Source organism: Branchiostoma floridae, chromosome 8 (assembly GCF_000003815.2).
Source record: "Branchiostoma floridae strain S238N-H82 chromosome 8, Bfl_VNyyK, whole genome shotgun sequence".
In the NCBI taxonomy this organism is placed as follows: Eukaryota; Metazoa; Chordata; class Leptocardii; order Amphioxiformes; family Branchiostomatidae; genus Branchiostoma; species Branchiostoma floridae.
Window position 1 is genome coordinate 13,969,919 of NC_049986.1, and position 16,427 is coordinate 13,986,345.

The window sequence follows — 16,427 nt, forward strand, 5'->3', positions numbered from 1 at the left end:
GTACTGTGAATGCATTTAAGTTCAACACGCCTGAGAAGTTGCGCTTTTTCATCACATGCCTTGCTTCGCCAGCAGCATAAAACGAAGAATGGGCGAAGAAAGAGGGCGCAACCATACATTCACTGATACCCATCTCTCGTGAAGTACTTGCAGTGTTGTTTTCGAAAAGGTGACTCTCTTGTTTAGAAAGAAGGTTCATGTTGTCTTATCTCACGGTGGGTGAGAATAGCGTGGAGCTTCAGCACGTTCTTAAGCGACAGCAGTCATAACGTGCAGTGTTACAACAGAACCGCAAGGTGGACGGTATTTGCAGCTTGTAGGCTGTTGTATCTTTTTCTGAGGACAATCATTTATTGTGGTCCATTTCTTTAAAAAATAGGAAAGCATAACTACTTTATCCATCACCTTGTTCTAAAGATACCCTTGTATCTACAGCAACCTGTTTCCAAACTGAAATATCTAACTGATCGACCGCCTGACAAGTAACTTAACAGTCAAACCTGCCCAAGAAATGTTAGGGGGGAAATCATCAAATGGACATCCAAAACCAGGTGGTCCTTTTGTAGAGGTGGTCACTTGTACAGGTTTGACTCTTCCACAAAGATAGTAGATTTGTCAAACAGATCTTCTTTGATATTTGTAAATTATGCTATCTGTACACCAAAAAGCAGTTAATCAAGCAACTGGATATGATTTTGTCCGTTTCCAAAATCATATCCAGATCCTTGAGTAACTACTTTTTGGCTTATCTTACTACCTGGATGTCTAACCTTCAACATACTACATGTATCAGTATATCAATATTTCTACAACTCACTAACTGCACTATGAGGACCATCCTACTTTCTGTGGTCACATTGCTAGACAAAATTTTCCCTGCCTAGGTGAAACATCAAGAAATTGGGAATTATATGAACACCGACTCTACATAAATGAAGAAAAGCAGAGCCTTTATTCTTTTTTACCAGTTGAGCACAAGACTCTTCCATCTTTAAGAGATCTACCAGAAGAAGTGCTGAAGTACATACTGTTGCACTTTTTACCATGTCAACATCTACACTTCTTTTTCTCTTTCTCCTTTTTAAGGCAATTTTCAAATGCACATTTTGCACTGTCCTTCTCACAAGAACATCACTACTACCGCTTTTACATATTCTGTGTACATAATCTCATATGTAAGCTGTAACTTACCATTCCTACACAGCTACTAGTATTACATATTTGGCCCCTACACCATCCGACAGGATTCAAGGTTTCACCTTTCTTTGCACAAAATTGGTCAACAGCACAAAGACCAAGAAAACAGCAAGTTAACAGAACTTTGCCAGAAATATTACACTTAAGGAACATTACAGAAGCGCTTGCAGCAACTGTGTGTAGATGTATGTGTGGCAGGGGTGGATACCGGTATAGAAAATTCAGGTACAGGTACAAGTAAGGTCCAGGTCCAGAAGATCAGGTGCAGGTCTGAACCTGGACCTAATTGTTTGTGAATGGCCGATACTCTGAACAATGGTCCATTTCGCTACAAAGGTGTTTGGTGGAGTATCATAACTTTACGTAAACAACGCTAACTGCCTCTGTTAAGTTAGACCAAGTTAGACTGTAGAAACTTGGTGAAAATGACTATCAACTCTCCTCTACATGTACATGCTCTTGCTCTTTTCTTGGACCAATGAGCTTCGAAACAAGCGAATGCCTGCCGCCGTATTGTTGGTATAGTCTATCCATTTCTAATCAGTCCAACATCCGGTCCACTGAATTTTTAGGTCCGTTTTTGCAGGACCGGTCGAACAAGAAAAAAACGGTTTTGCACTCGTTCATTATACCGGTACCCACCCCTAGTGGTAAATGCAATACTATAGGGGAGCCGGGGTTGGCACACTCATTAGAGGGGACTCCAGGGCAGGGGAGTCATGGGCAGGGCTGGGGGTGTAGGAGTTGATTTTGTCAGCCAAGGCACTGAACTGCTTGTGCACTGCCTCCGAGTGCTGAAAAACAAACAACAGAAACAGGGTCAGGAAATAGTCATGAACTGGGAGTACTGGTGACATTCATGTAACTACATGTACAAAATCCACATCTTTTACTTGCTAGAATATTTTACAGTTGAAAATCATATGGTGCACAACAAAACAAAACAAAGTAAAGCTTGAATTGTGTAGTTCCACAACTACAGAGGAAAAGACACAGGAATACAGAGGACATAACTTTGACTGTTGACTTGTTTATCATGATACTACTAGTATACGTTTATACTTCGCCGCAATGGGAAATTTGTAAATGTTACATGAAGTAATACATAAATTTAGATTTAATACTTCCACATTTGTACATCTTATTGGACTGTCTTTGCTAACAATATAATGAAATAAAATGAAATGATACCAAAATGAAGTACAGAACATCGAAGTCACCTCTTTTGTAGGTTCGAGTTGTGTCTGAAGTTTGGCCAGTCTGGAGGTGGGCAGCTTGGGATGGAGGAACCACAGCAATCTCAGCAGATGTCTGCGTACACCTTCTCTCGACGCAACCACCAGGAAAAAGTTATCAAAAACTGCACTACAGAAATCTTCTGACGAGAACTCCTCCGCCATACTGATCAGTAGGGACACCAGCAGGTGGACAAACGGGTCTTCTAGGGACAAGTCATTGTGTGTGTCAGTCATCTTTGGTATGATATGCATGATGGCGTCCTTGTTACGGTGCTTGGTGACGTTGTACAGGTAATAGAGCGTGAGGATGGCCGCGATGCCGTGCTGGCGGATGGACTTGGCAAAGGTTTTTGGAATCGTGCTGTTTTTGTGGTTCTCTGAGAGTTTTTTGGCCACGAGTCGGACTTGGTCCTCCACCATGAGTCCCATCAAGGCAGGCAGGAACTTGGTGATGACTTCATTGTCCTGGGGAAACAAAACACAAACAAATGAATCTACATCGGCTACATATAGCGGCAAGAAGCAGAACTCCAGTCAGAAGCTCTGAGGAAGTTGTCTGATAGACACTGAAACGTAAGCAAAGTGAGTACATTCTGGTTGTGTAAAAGAATTCTTCTATATCCTATATTCTAAAAACGTAACGAAATTATTTGTGGAATCTACTTAACATTTGATTCAAATCCAGAACTTGATACAGAACATCAACAGGTGTAATAAAACTAATATGGCAGTAAAGGGTTTTAGACTATATGATAGATGGTTGTATTTTTAGCAGTTTCCCTCCAAAGAAACATAACGGCTCCACTTACAGGCTTGGGTTCCTTGAAGACCTGACTGTCGATCATTTCCCAGGCCCCCAGACCCAGGGACAACATACGCAGCAGCAGGGACAACTCGGGGCTATCCTGTAGGGTGATGAAAGCACACATCAATAAAGATTGCCATTGCTATTAAAAAAATTACATTTCCTCTGACCAGCTAAATCTCTTCTTCTTCTTCTTCCCGGTAATGTCCAACTGCCAATGAGTCGGCAATGATCTAAACTGTCTAATGACCAGGGTAGCTTTTAGTAACAGCACACAACAAATCTTCCAAAATAGATACAGACAGTATATAGGAACAACTACCAGTATTCAGTTTTGGGTACATGACACAACTACATCCTTACCCTAGGCAGTGACTCCTGTGCCACCAGGTGTTGTAGCACCTTTAGACTGCTGGAGGCTACAGTGTTCACAGCATACGGGTCACACAGGATCATGGACAGGTCACTGGGGAAAGAGGGGGAGGGTTTAAGGTTAGTGTGTGTAATACTTGGTGCTTTGGATGATAATTTGAAGAACTAGTGCCTTGTGAGTATGGTTGATCATGTATTCATTGTGTGGGCTTTCTTTGTTACAGTCAAAATGGACAACTCAGGGACCCACAAATCTGGTTTATGTGGATAGGTGGTCATTACAGACAAGATTTGTAATGCTTGTGTCAATGGGGAAAATCATGAAAGGGACAACCCAAAATAGTCACATTGGCCAGGTTGTCCTCCTGTAAGATGGTCATTTGTAAAGATTTACTGTACACGTATATCGTTTACCATTCAACAAGGCCTGCATACTGTGTTAAATACCCCCTCTAAGTACAGATGGAATCTTTTATCTTACCCCAGCACCTGCTCCTGACCTCGCTTGACCCCATCCAGAAATCCTTGTAGCTCTCGCGCCCGCTTTGCGTCGATGAAGCGTTCTCGGATACAAGCGTCCAAACACCAGGTGAACTTGTGGCAGGGGTCAACTGAACATATCTCATGGACCTACAACAAAATGGAAACATCCACAGGTTGATTACAAATTACAACATGCATAATTACAAATACAACAATTCTATCCTTAGAAGACAAGCTGAAAGTAAGCAATGGTCAGTATTCTCTGCTATCATATCTATTTTCCTTTGAAGTTTCAAAATAACCTCTATAACCAGTGCATCCATGTTTAAGCAATCCTTGGTTCAATTAAGTATAGTAATCCAGTCTTTCACCTATAAACCTTGACCTATGAACTTGTCCGTACCTCTGTATCGTGTAGTGCCATGAGAAGCTCAGCCCTCAGCGTACAGTAGTGCACGTTCCTAGTACGTAAGAACAGCGTCCGCAGGAACTGTAGCACCATGTCGTACAGCTTCACATCCCTGCCTATCATGTGCATCAGCTTCTGAACTACCTGTTAAAAGTAACATCATGAAATTAAATAATAATTCATATGTACATTTTTCCTTTAGATAAGTTTGAAGTTTTAACTGGCACAGCTGTGCCATGCACCTAATGTGTTAAGCCACTTAGACAAAGGAGGCTGATGAAACCTCCTTGGTTAAACTCAGTTTTGTGTAATAAACATTTAACATTTAACCAAACTGGAGGTAATTGATGGTTTATACATGCACAAGATGTTTGAGCATGAAAGCTTAGTGTTCTCATTCTAACAATTCTTGTAGCATGAGCAATATCATAATGTATTCCATGGCAGGCCAAAGCCTAAGAAGCCCAAGTGCTTACCTCTCCCTGTCTACGAGACTTTGGTGCTGGTGTGAAGAAGTTGTTTGAGTTGGCAGGTTCCAGACTGAACAGCAGTGTGTCCTTCTCCTTAATGTACTGACTCAACAGTGGGGATACCTCGTCACCAAATAAGGACTGAAAAACATGGTACAAACCAGCAATGTTATAGTCACCCTTCACATACACCATCTAGTTTAGCATTTGTAAATATAGAATATATATAACAGTTATAAAGTTTAACATCTATCAGTATCATTCTTCTCCACCATCACTAGAATGATTTGTGAGACTGAGAGATCCCATTCATTCTAGTGATGCTGAAGATGAGTGATGGAAGTCATTCTTATTCTTAACATTCAGAATTAATCTCTGCACCTTATCTTGTAGAAGACTGATTTGCCTTTGAATATTGTTTCCCTGGATGTTTTAACTTCGGGAATGTAACAATCCAAAGGAATGTACGTATAAATAGTTTCTTAACACTATATTCCAATTCGACCCATCTTAAGACAACAGGTGATCTCATAGCTTACCTGGTTATTTCTCCAGATCTGTCTCTTGACCTCCGTGGCGCTCTCCTTGTATAGGTTTGGGTCCTCTAGTAACTTCTTCAGGTAGTCCTCCGGGATGTTGTTGATGTGCTTCATCACGTGCATCACCACCGGGCGCAGTGTCGGGTTCTTGATCGTCAGGAAACACTTCTCCAGCATGGCCTCCAGCTTGGCTTTACTCTCGGCGTCCGTGTCTCTCTCCGACACCAGACTGGAGACCTGCTGCATGAGGCGATCCTTCAGCCTCTCCACCATGGACCCGTGGAAGTCAAACCGGTTCACGCTGTGGAGATCCAGTAATGGCAGGGCCGGCTTCAGGGATGGCAGGAGGATGCTGTTCTCATCCTGGAATTCTTGGATCGCTCGGATCGGATCCGTGCACGTGGAGAGAGCCTCTCGCAACTGTTCGCCACCAGGGATCCCGAGGTCGGTCAGTCCGGTAGTGGTACTTGCCGCTTGAATCACAGTCTCGGTAGACTTCTTCTCAGCCATGGTGTTTGTTTACAATAATTACACTTACAGGTGTGTTGTAGTTTAGTGGGATGACAAATGATCAATAGTGGCTTGATACTAAGATGTTTTTCATTGCAGTTTACAGTCTTGACATGTTGCCCCCTACATCAGCACTACCTCGAACGAGATACAGAGTGCAGGGAATGTAAAAAGAATCAAGTAGTCTTTTAAGACACGCTCTGACAAGAATTACATGTAGAAACACTTCCTATGAATGGCAGACTGCAGTACCCCCAAGAGAAGCATGGCGGCTTTCCATATGACAAAGATTCTGGGCTGGAGCCGCAGCAAAATAAAGTGTGTTTCACAAAGAAAACATGCAGTAATAAGACTGAAACTTGCCCTGATCAACCACGAATACTTCTGCAACAATTAGATCTGTGAGAGATTCACGAACGTTTTCTCCTGAAGGGGAAAATTGTCCAAAACCTCGGCAGCAGTCGTAGGGGCAACTGCTCCCTCTTCAAGATGGCCGCCATGGGCAAACGAGCGAAGTGCGCATGCCTATAAAGTTGGTCTCAAGAAACATAGCGCACGATTTGCTTATATCCCTCATCTAGGTTTCTTGAACATTAGTAACCTTTAAAAAAAATCAAAAATATACCTCAAATATTTTAAAATACTTAAGTTAATATAAATTCTTATTATTGTGTATATTTGTATTTTTACGATTTCTAATTGTTACCGAAATGTGACACGAATGCGTAGCTACATATTTGCACCAACACCAAAATTCAAAAGGAAGGAGTGACTGCCATGAAGTGTCAGTTGTTTTGATGTTTGCTCTTTCTCCAGCTGGATAAATTGCCATCTTAAGGACTCTTATCACCTCTAATTAACTGCCGGACACGCAAGAAGAAACCCGGGTCTACAAAGGTTTGGCGAGGACCCCGAAAAATGTCGCTGTTTTTGGTCAAGGCAAGCGTGTCAAGTTGTCAAGAGCAACGGGCCTTACGTCCGACATGTTCTCGGCAAATTCCTGATTTGCAACCCTGAGGCTTCTCGTGGTTTCAAGTTTGTTTTTAAGGTGAGTTAGAGTTGTTGTTTTGTGGCAGCGCTGCTGACTGACACGTTGTAAATCATGGCTGGGGTTGATCCAAGCGACGTGGACGTTAGGGCGGTGCTTTCAAGCATGGCCGTTTGCTAAAAATTATGTTTCTGTGCGTGTAACGTTCAACGCGACTATTAAACCCGAAACTCCAAAAAGCGATAACCCGTGTACAGAGCTACTGAAAGCTTTTTTCACTCAATGGCATTCGTTCCGTACATTACAGTAAGTTAGCAGTTTTGAGTGTGTAAAGCACAACAAGTGCCATGTTGACATGGCTTCTACACTTGATGGCCATTAGTGAAGGATAATAATTCTGGTGCCATGACTGTGGTTGATAACAGGGTAACAACATGAATATGTAACATTCACACATACTTGAACTCTGTGTGTGGCCTCACAGATTCTGTTAACATTCATAATTTATGTCTTAATAGTGATGGCATGTCTATTAAACATAAGGTGGGAGTTTTCACAGAATTTGTTATCATTGACATTATTTCTGATATCAGAATATCATCATAATCATCAAATCAGTTTTACTACATGTTTGAGTATGATGACTTTCTTGCCTTCCTTCTTTGTTAGTCTCTGCAACACAAACTCTGTTGTCTGGGGGCTGTACTCGGCGGCTGTTGGGTATGCTGCTATAACTTACATATAAAAGTTATAAGCGAGATTTTTAAATCAGGCTACTTCTTTGTGATTTAACATAGAAATGACATGTACCTTGTTTTAAGATATTTTACAGTTTGCTGATGTGGCAAATATGTCAGTACTTTATGATAACATCACTACTATGTAACAAAGAAAATGTTGATAAGCATCACACCACTGGCATTAAATGCTGATTTGATTTTTTGTAGTAGCACGTGCAGCTGTCACTATGGTAGTGCTGACCTCATTCCTAGTAGCAGATTAATTTTGGCCTTTTCAGTGTGTGAAGACTTTCCAAAACAAGTATTAAAGTGAGTAGAGGGACTTATGTATTATTCCCTTTAGGAGTAACTTTTCCCCCAACTTGCAGAAACTGTACAAGATCCCGAATCCTAGACTGAGTCACAGGAAAGTTACTGCAGCAGGAAGAACTTCTTGTGACGGGGTCACCAACGTCCTTTTCGGGACACACCAGCTGCTTTGTTGCACTACCAATTTGTATTCATGGCATGGATCAAGGGAGATTTTGCAGACGATTATTACCAATGCAAATTATGCCCCACTCCTTTCATACTTGGTCAAAGTGTATTATTAGATTTGGGCATTTGGGTTGATGTAGGGAATATTTCCCATGAAATTTTTCATGGTGCACAGTTTCTATACAGAAAGACAAAGAAAATAGTAGTTGGTCCCAATGATCATTACCAATGGAAATTACACCCCATTCCTTATATATATATACTATATATGTCAGCGGACACACATATATATGTGCACTTTTTATGGTGCACAGGGGACACTGTATAGAATTTTATTAGAAAGACAAAGAAAATAGTAGTTGGTCCAAAAATATGAAATTTTCCTTTCCGCTCTCCTGATAGCCATTGAAATCTATGTTGGAATCACACAACCTGCATAGTGGTTTTGTGTAGCAGCTCTGCTCTGGCTATTAATTATTAACAAAAAAAAGAACCAATGTCATGTCTAATTTCATCCAATTTTCGTTAATAGTAGAACATGTACCACCAGACATGCACAATATTTCTCAGTTGTACGGAAGCAGTTGTAATAATACATAATAGTATTGATACATACAAATGTAGTATGAAAGCATATCTTGGGTAACATTCATTAGTTGCCAATGTCCTTGACTCTGTGACTGTGGGAAGTGTTACGTCAGTACAGTTTTCTTTGTCTGAGTCTCGGAGGGATCCTTTGTTCCAGTCTGGGTAACGTACTGCATGTTACTGTAGTTGTGCAGTAATGTGTGTAGCCATTCTGTCTGTTTTTCCAATTACACTAAGTGTTTCAGCAGCTTTGCATATGAGCTATGCATTAGTCAGAATGGATCCAAAGAAAACAAGAGTAGAGAATAGGTATCCACATATTTCAGGTATTTTCAGAAACTATGATTGATTCCAAGTCTTTAATGCCAGAAACTTATTTCAATCACAGACTAGGATTTGCTGGATTCAATTTTTCTGAACTTAAGTCTCCAATTTTACAGTATTCTACACTGAGGTAATTGGTATAAAATTAAAAGAACCACCATTGTGCGATGTCTGAAAATTGTATTTATGACAAATCTCTCTTAGATTGGAGCTTACTTTCTATTATTCATGGCAGAATGTGAATAAAAGACGGTTAGAATTGCCCACTGAGTGGTTGACACGTGACATCAAGGTTAGCATTTACCACACCTTTTGCAGCCTAAGGCTAGACTGTAATATATTGTTCAGTCTGACACGGCGAGGTCACATCAATTGCTTAGTCCTCTCCTGGTAACACCCTGCATACACGTGGACATCCAACATTTTTTTGTCACTGCTGAATTCAATGGATGAATACAGCTAGTCTGGCAAGAAGCCAAAAGAACATGACCAGAGCTCTAGATGAAGGGCCATCCTGTTGGAGAACCGATCTTTGCTTTCCCCTTGTGTGTCTTCAGTTTTTGCTGGTCTGTGACAATGGCAAATGAGAGTTCTGTGTCGTCTTTTACAGACTGCAGGCAGAGGACACCCAATGTCTGCTGCTTCTGTCACATCCCAGGAGCCCAGCATGTACTGGTGAGAGAAGTGTCAAGGAGTGAACCACAGCCTCAGTCAGCATTCATCATGGCAGAAGGACCTCCGCGTGGACAGGCCGAGTCGCAGTCCTGGGCAGAGTGGACAGAACAGCTCCAGGCATACGTGGCCTGGGTCAACTCCCAGCTGAAGAAGCGCGCCGGATGTCGTATCGTGTCGGACCTGCGGAGGGACATGCAGGACGGGGTGGCATTCGCACAGCTGGTGGAGATTCTGTCAGGTGAGTTCTGCTGTTGTTGATTGCTTGTATTATTGTGTTGTGATGATGTCAAAGTCTACAGACAGATCAGAAGTAATTATTGGGATGACAACTACAGCTTTGTCACACAGACCATGTCTCCAAACTGTTATTTGAGTACTGGTAATAGTATATGCTAAAGTGCTTTTACAACTTACAGAATATATAATCAGTGTTCCATCCTCCTTTATTACATAAGATAATCAGTGTGTAAATTGGAAGGTTCAAAGATCAACAATTAGTAAGGTATGTGAGATAACAGCCCTATCTTTTGTTTGATTACTCACCGCTATTACTGTAGTAGAAAGGCTCTTTGAAATTGTTGGCTAATTGAATGTAATACAGGCAGTACAGGGGTAATTATTTACAATAAGCAGAGTATGTCATTATGCCCAAAGAAGCCGGCAAAGAAGCCATGAAATGTTATGTATGTAAATGATTTCTCACAGCGTTCAGTATAATTCTGGGCTTTATCTACTTATGGTTCCAGTGAGTCACTGAGTACATATCACTATTTGATTTTTAATGATGTGTGCATGTACATGTAGTTTTGTATCTACATGTATATATTCATTCAAACTGCAAAACAGCATTTGAAAGAAGGTATTCTTTTTTTGGGTACATGTATATGAAAACGTCAACATTTACAGTCAGTAAAGGTTATTTGTCAAGGGAAATGATTCAGTCTTAATGCTCTACATTATGTAAGTCTGGTTCTTGATAAATGTTGCCTTTTCTCAAGTAAAGTATCTAGCCTGCGACTATGCAGCCCTCCTGACTGTTGCCTAGTAGCCCTTTCATCTTGCTATGATGACCCAGAATTACTTTAGTGTGCCACCCGCGTTGCTTGGTGTTTTGCAGTCTCTTCCTTCAGAAAGGAAACAAAGCTAAATGCTCAGACATGTCTTCATTATTTACAGTTCCTTGTGTAATGGTAAAAAGCAGGAGAACAGTTTATAAAGCTAGGACGTTAACAGCTATTCATCTCTCAGTTACAATTATTCCTATAGGGGTCTTTGAGAAACTGACAGGTCCCACCCCCTAGGTTGCTATTGTTGGCGGCTTGCTTGTATCAAAATGTCAGGCATATCAAATGAAACTGCTATCAATGGTCACGTCATGGCTGACAACTCTGCAAGGCGCAGGGAAAGGACGGCATTATGTTCCTGAATGTCAGGGCTTAGCCTGCTGAATGCTGAATGGGAGGCTACGAATGTGATACCCTTTGTTTGTGGGATAGGTGTGTGTCTGCTTATACTTGTAGGTATTTGTGAGGGAACACCTTGTGGGGGAGTGGCTGTGAATGTGATACCTGTTGTCTATGGGATACTGGTATGTGTAGGACTGCATGATATGTAAGGTATACTATTAGGTATAACAACTGCAACAGTGAGAAGTGCAGTGATTGTGGCAGCCATTGTCAACTGTCGCTTTCATTGTCTGCAACAAGTATGTAAGGAAATATGTGCTGTTATGAAAAGGCAGGGTCAAGGACGTGAAGTTTTTGACTTCCAAACTGTTTTGATAGCAAACACAAAGTAAAGATGCATTTTAAAATAAGAATAAGAATGATGCATAGCTAAACTAGCTAGCTGAATGTTTGACTCATTTGAATGGTTGGCTAATAACATTTAATATGGTCAGTAAGTCTAAATGATTATTTACAATTGGTGGAGTGTGTCATTATGCCCAAGGGCAAGAGGTCAAGTGAAGTTCTGCATGTAATGATTTCCGAGAGTTTATAAATTTAGCCTCTTGCAACTTTTATTTCAGGTTAGTACTCATCTCTACTAGTTGATATTAGATCTAAACATCATTAAATGATCTAATGATGTTTGCATTTGGAACACATTGTATAGTATCATGACAAATAAGATAATTGTTGATGTGAAAATTTGCAGGGTTCATGAAAATTTATGGTGAACAGGGTTCTAGTCAGGATTTCATTTTAGCGTAGTGGGAATGGTAGGGAAGGGAGGTCTTGGCCCTTCCACGGTGAGATTTTGAAAATGTAGAGTTAAAAGTTGGCACTCTGTTAAAGTCACATGTAATTTGAAGGATTTTCTGGTCAGTTTTAAGGGTCATATCATCATTTTTCATTGTTCAGACATTGATTAGACATTGTTGAACAAGCAAATGATAGCAAAACACCACTACACTAGTTGAAAATTAGCGTAGTGGCCCTTATTTTAGCGTAGTGGTCACAAATTTTAGCGTAGTGGCCCACTACGCTAAAATGCACTAGCTAGAACCCTGGTGAAGTATCCGGGCTCAAATTACATTATTTGGTAAAGATACATACTGGGTAGGTGCAGATGGGAAAAAAGTACTTTATCTGCTTAGTCAAATCTTAAGAGGCAAATGATAAAACTTTTTTTATAAGGCACTTCAAACTAGGGGGCCCAGACCTATGTACACCACTTCTCTACAAGTCCAAGACTTCAAATTTAAGGAAAAATTATCAGCAATGATAAAATGTGCCAAAAAAAAAATGAATCTCAATACACTAAGATCATACACAGACAAACTGGGCGGACCATTTACCATGCAAAAGGCTGCAGAAATAATTCATGTGTCCTGTTTCCTTGCAGGTGAAACCCTCCCCCATGTGGACTACTCCCCCAAGAGCCTGGGCACCATGAAGCAGAACGTGGAGATCGTCCTACAATTCATGCAGACCCACCGCATCCGCATGCACCAGACTTCAGCCAAGGATATTGTGGAGGGAAACCTGAAGGCCGTGATGAGACTCATCCTGGCGCTGGCCGCGTACTTCAAACCCAGCAGCGTGAAGTCATCAGCCCAGCAGCACTCGCGATCGCAGCAGAGGAACACGTCGGTCGCGGCTGCTGCAGGTGCCGCGGCTGCATTGGCGGATGCCCGTAAGGACGCGGCAAGTGCCGGGCGGCAGTACCACAGTAGGAGGGAACCACGGTCCCACGGTGATGCCGGACACCACAGGTCTCCTGCCTCCACTCCTGACAGACAGCCTCCTAGGTTTGTTCAATTGTTGTTTCTGAATTGGATAGATTCTGGTGTATTGATGCATACATGCTTTGCAAGGTTGTCAACTGGTAAGAAATTGGTGTATATAAGAAAACAAAAATAAATCATTCTAATACCAGTAATAATGATACATGTATGAAATCCGAAGATAAGTCAGTGTGCAAGGAGGTTGTCTGACTTGTTTTCATGACAAGAAAGGTTTTCCATTGATTTTTATCCACCTTTAGATTTTGATCTGCCTTTAGCAGATCACCTGACTAATGCACTGTTCTTTCAACAGATAAAGTACTTTGAATGCTTTTTTTTATTTGACTCTCCTTTGTTCCCCAGGTATGAAGATTTGGTCAGATCCCCTCCTGCTAGCATGTCCTCTCAGTCAAGGCCCCCTACCCAGGAGCCTGATGTGCTTCCCCGTCGTGACTCCGACAGCACGCAAGGGCTGAGCTCTGGTGATGAGGGTAGCAGAGCCTCCTGGCAGGAGTTACTGGAACAGCACCTTGACCTTGAGAGTCAGATGGAGGAGGCAAAGGAGACTGTTGTGAAACTGCAGCACTTACTCCTGCAGGGGGAGGAAGAGGGGGAGGGGGTGAGACAACTGCTGGAGGGGGTGAACCCTGAGGAACAAGTGGTGCTCCTGCAGAGCAGGTTAGATCAGCGAGAGGTGGAATGTGATCACCTGAGGAAGGACCTCTCCCGTGCCAAACAGGAGAACATGAACCTGCACGGGACGAAGGTGGGGCTTCAGTCACGGCTGACAGAACAGGACACTTCCCTGCTGGAGATGAAGAACGAGCTGTTGAGGCTCGGTTTCGTCATGGAGCAGTTTGAGGCCGACAAGGCAGAGTTGCAGCGGAAGGTTGACGACAAGAACAAGATGTTAACCGACCTGCGCAGACAGCTAACAGAAAAGGACAGACAGTTGGACGAACAGCAAGCCAAGTTGGAGGAGGCAGAACGTAAACTTTCCCAGGCAAACTCCAGTAAAACGAAGGATACCGTCTCCAGTCCTGTGTACAACGGTGTGCCAGCAGCGCTTCCTCCTGGGGAGGAACTACAGGTGGTACGGGAGGCGTTACGAGGTTTGCGTTCCTGTTTCCAGGTCAATAACCCACAACATCACACCATAGACACGCTGGAGCAGAGCATAGCAACTCTCATGGAGAGGCTACGATTCCTGGAGTCACAGAGACTCATAGCAAGCCAGAAGGAGAGCCTGGCCAACAGGGTGAAACCTGCATCACCCAAATCACAGGACAGTGTGCTGTCGCCAACGTCACGACAGCGCAGCAATGGTGTGGAAAGTAATGGTTCCACACAAGGGACCAAGATTCTGTACTTCACCGAAAAGACGGTAACTCCCTTCATGACTTCAATAAGTAAAAAGCTAGGAGACATTACATTAAGAGACTTCAAGGAAGTCTTTGACAGACAAGGGAGCTTTAGATTCCACTTCAAGGCGCTGGACCCAGAGTTTGGAACAGTGAAGGAGGAGGTGTGCCAGGATGAGGACATCATCCCTGGCTGGGAGGGCAAAATTGTAGCCTGGATAGAGGAGGTCAGGCCATGATACAGAGGGGGTAGGTGCATTGAATGGAACAGCTTCTCCTCCTGACAAAGTGAAAAATAATTCCTCTACATTTTGTAATAATTACTCGAACACATAAGTTTCCAGAAGTTTGTATCCAAGAAATTGATGTCAGTTGCTGTAACGTCTTTCAGGTTTTTATATTTGTAAAGTTGAAGACACGTTTTTGCTATGTATATTTAGTATGATTTGTGATGTACATATTATTTCATAATCAATGATTAGATAAATATAATGACCTTAACATGTTTGAGTCTTTCATGTAATAATGTCTGGCTATGGTGCTGCCTATTATGAGAATAACTCTTCTTAATCAGAGTTGTTCAGGATCATAATGCAATTCAGTCCATCCAAAAGTTCTATTTGAAATTCGTTATATGTACAAATGTATATGCTAGCTCTGAAAGGCAAGTTGTATGCCACAATTTGGGTGCCAAATTGTTTGTTTCTTTTAGGAATATTTTTCATGGTTGCAAGATATGATCCATCCCTTTTTTTTGTAAAAGGCTGCCAACTTTTGAAGTGAACAAGAGTCTCTTGGATGTACAGTGGTTGGTTGAATAACATACAGTTATACTGTATATCGTTCAGTAGAAGAGCCCCCTATCAGGTCTGATCAAAACTGCAGTGGACTTAAGGTGTGAGCCCGTAAAGACAATGACATCATGATCACATGTTTCTCATGTATTTTAGCATTTTGGAGCATGCAGTATTTTAGAAGAGCAGAGAAATGAACTCCATGTATTGTAGCTATGTTATGTTCACATTGTACCCCAGTACATTTTTTTACTACAGATCTGTTATGAACCATGTGCACCATGTGCTACATTGTATATGTGCAGTAGGAAGCTACAAGCAACTGTTACAAGTTCTGGCAACATGTTAATTTTCTTACCTTAAAATGTGTATCCGCATCATACAGATTTTATAGATTTTCAGACCTGAAAAGTTATATCATTTATCTTAGACAAGATTTTCAACTTGCTAAGTACTAGTACTTGTTGTCAAATCAACATGCAGTTGTCAATGATAATTCTACAGGATTGTACAGCATGTTGATGTTGAGCTTGAAGACTACAAATACCCAGCGTTGTCAAATTTTTTCTAGTCTCTACTGACCTAAAGGCCAGGATACGTTACTTTGTACTAGAGTAGACTCGTCTCTTCTATACATAAACAATTGAATACATTTGACAATTATTTTCCATATATGCTCTAGCTTTGATAAAGAGGAGTGGGGAGGACGATATGTTGCAGTCAAAGCACTACTGTACAATCCACATTGCCTTGTGGATTTACATTGAAACTTGCATGTAGTCATTGTAAATTTTACCTGTAATGTACATGTATGCAGATAAGTGGCCAACAAACTTTTTGTATATTTTGTGAGATCACAAGTCAAGATTATTTTTGTAAAGAAAAGATAGTGTAGTTCCAGCAGCTTATTACATTTAGCATTACTACATTTAGTTGCAGCCCTCCAATTCAGTACAGCTGGAATAGTTCAGGTTCAGGACTACCTGTGTACACTGTGCACGTTTGTCACAGAAATAAATACATCTCTCTGATGACTACTTCACACAACATTTCTTGCTTTCTGATTGCTCTGAAAAAAATTTAGAATATTTGAAATGTTGCAGGACGGATTTCAAAACATCTGTCGGAAAGTAAGAGGAGAATTAAAGTTACTCTCCAAGCAAAGGTTGATGGGGAAAATCTCAACCTTTTTCTTATATGCCGTCTTTTTCTGTCAGCTAACCCACCA

At 41.5% G+C, this 16,427-nt stretch overlaps 2 protein-coding genes across 3 annotated transcripts; one reads left to right on the plus strand and one right to left on the minus strand.

The window, feature by feature from the left end:
- Positions 1-1,814: 1,814 nt before the first annotated feature.
- Positions 1,815-6,545, minus strand: LOC118421406 (negative elongation factor B-like). The gene is made up of 8 exons (XM_035828675.1): positions 5,514-6,545; positions 4,981-5,115; positions 4,499-4,648; positions 4,094-4,242; positions 3,604-3,706; positions 3,245-3,340; positions 2,418-2,900; positions 1,815-1,991 (listed from the first exon to the last, which is right to left on the minus strand). Exons 1-8 carry the CDS (start codon positions 6,021-6,023, stop codon positions 1,860-1,862), a joined length of 1,758 nt encoding a protein of 585 aa, XP_035684568.1. The 5' UTR covers positions 6,024-6,545; the 3' UTR covers positions 1,815-1,859.
- Positions 6,546-6,752: 207 nt separating this feature from the next.
- LOC118421174 (dixin-like) lies at positions 6,753-16,211 on the plus strand. 2 transcript variants are annotated; one of them, XM_035828335.1, is made up of 4 exons: positions 6,753-7,071; positions 9,751-10,053; positions 12,663-13,068; positions 13,408-16,211. In XM_035828335.1, exons 2-4 carry the CDS (start codon positions 9,864-9,866, stop codon positions 14,642-14,644), a joined length of 1,833 nt encoding a protein of 610 aa, XP_035684228.1. In that variant the 5' UTR covers positions 6,753-7,071; positions 9,751-9,863; the 3' UTR covers positions 14,645-16,211. The 2 variants fall into 2 exon arrangements, with proteins under 2 accessions (XP_035684228.1, XP_035684229.1); XM_035828336.1 differs by lacking the exon at positions 6,753-7,071 and adding an exon at positions 9,305-9,432.
- Positions 16,212-16,427: the final 216 nt, after the last annotated feature.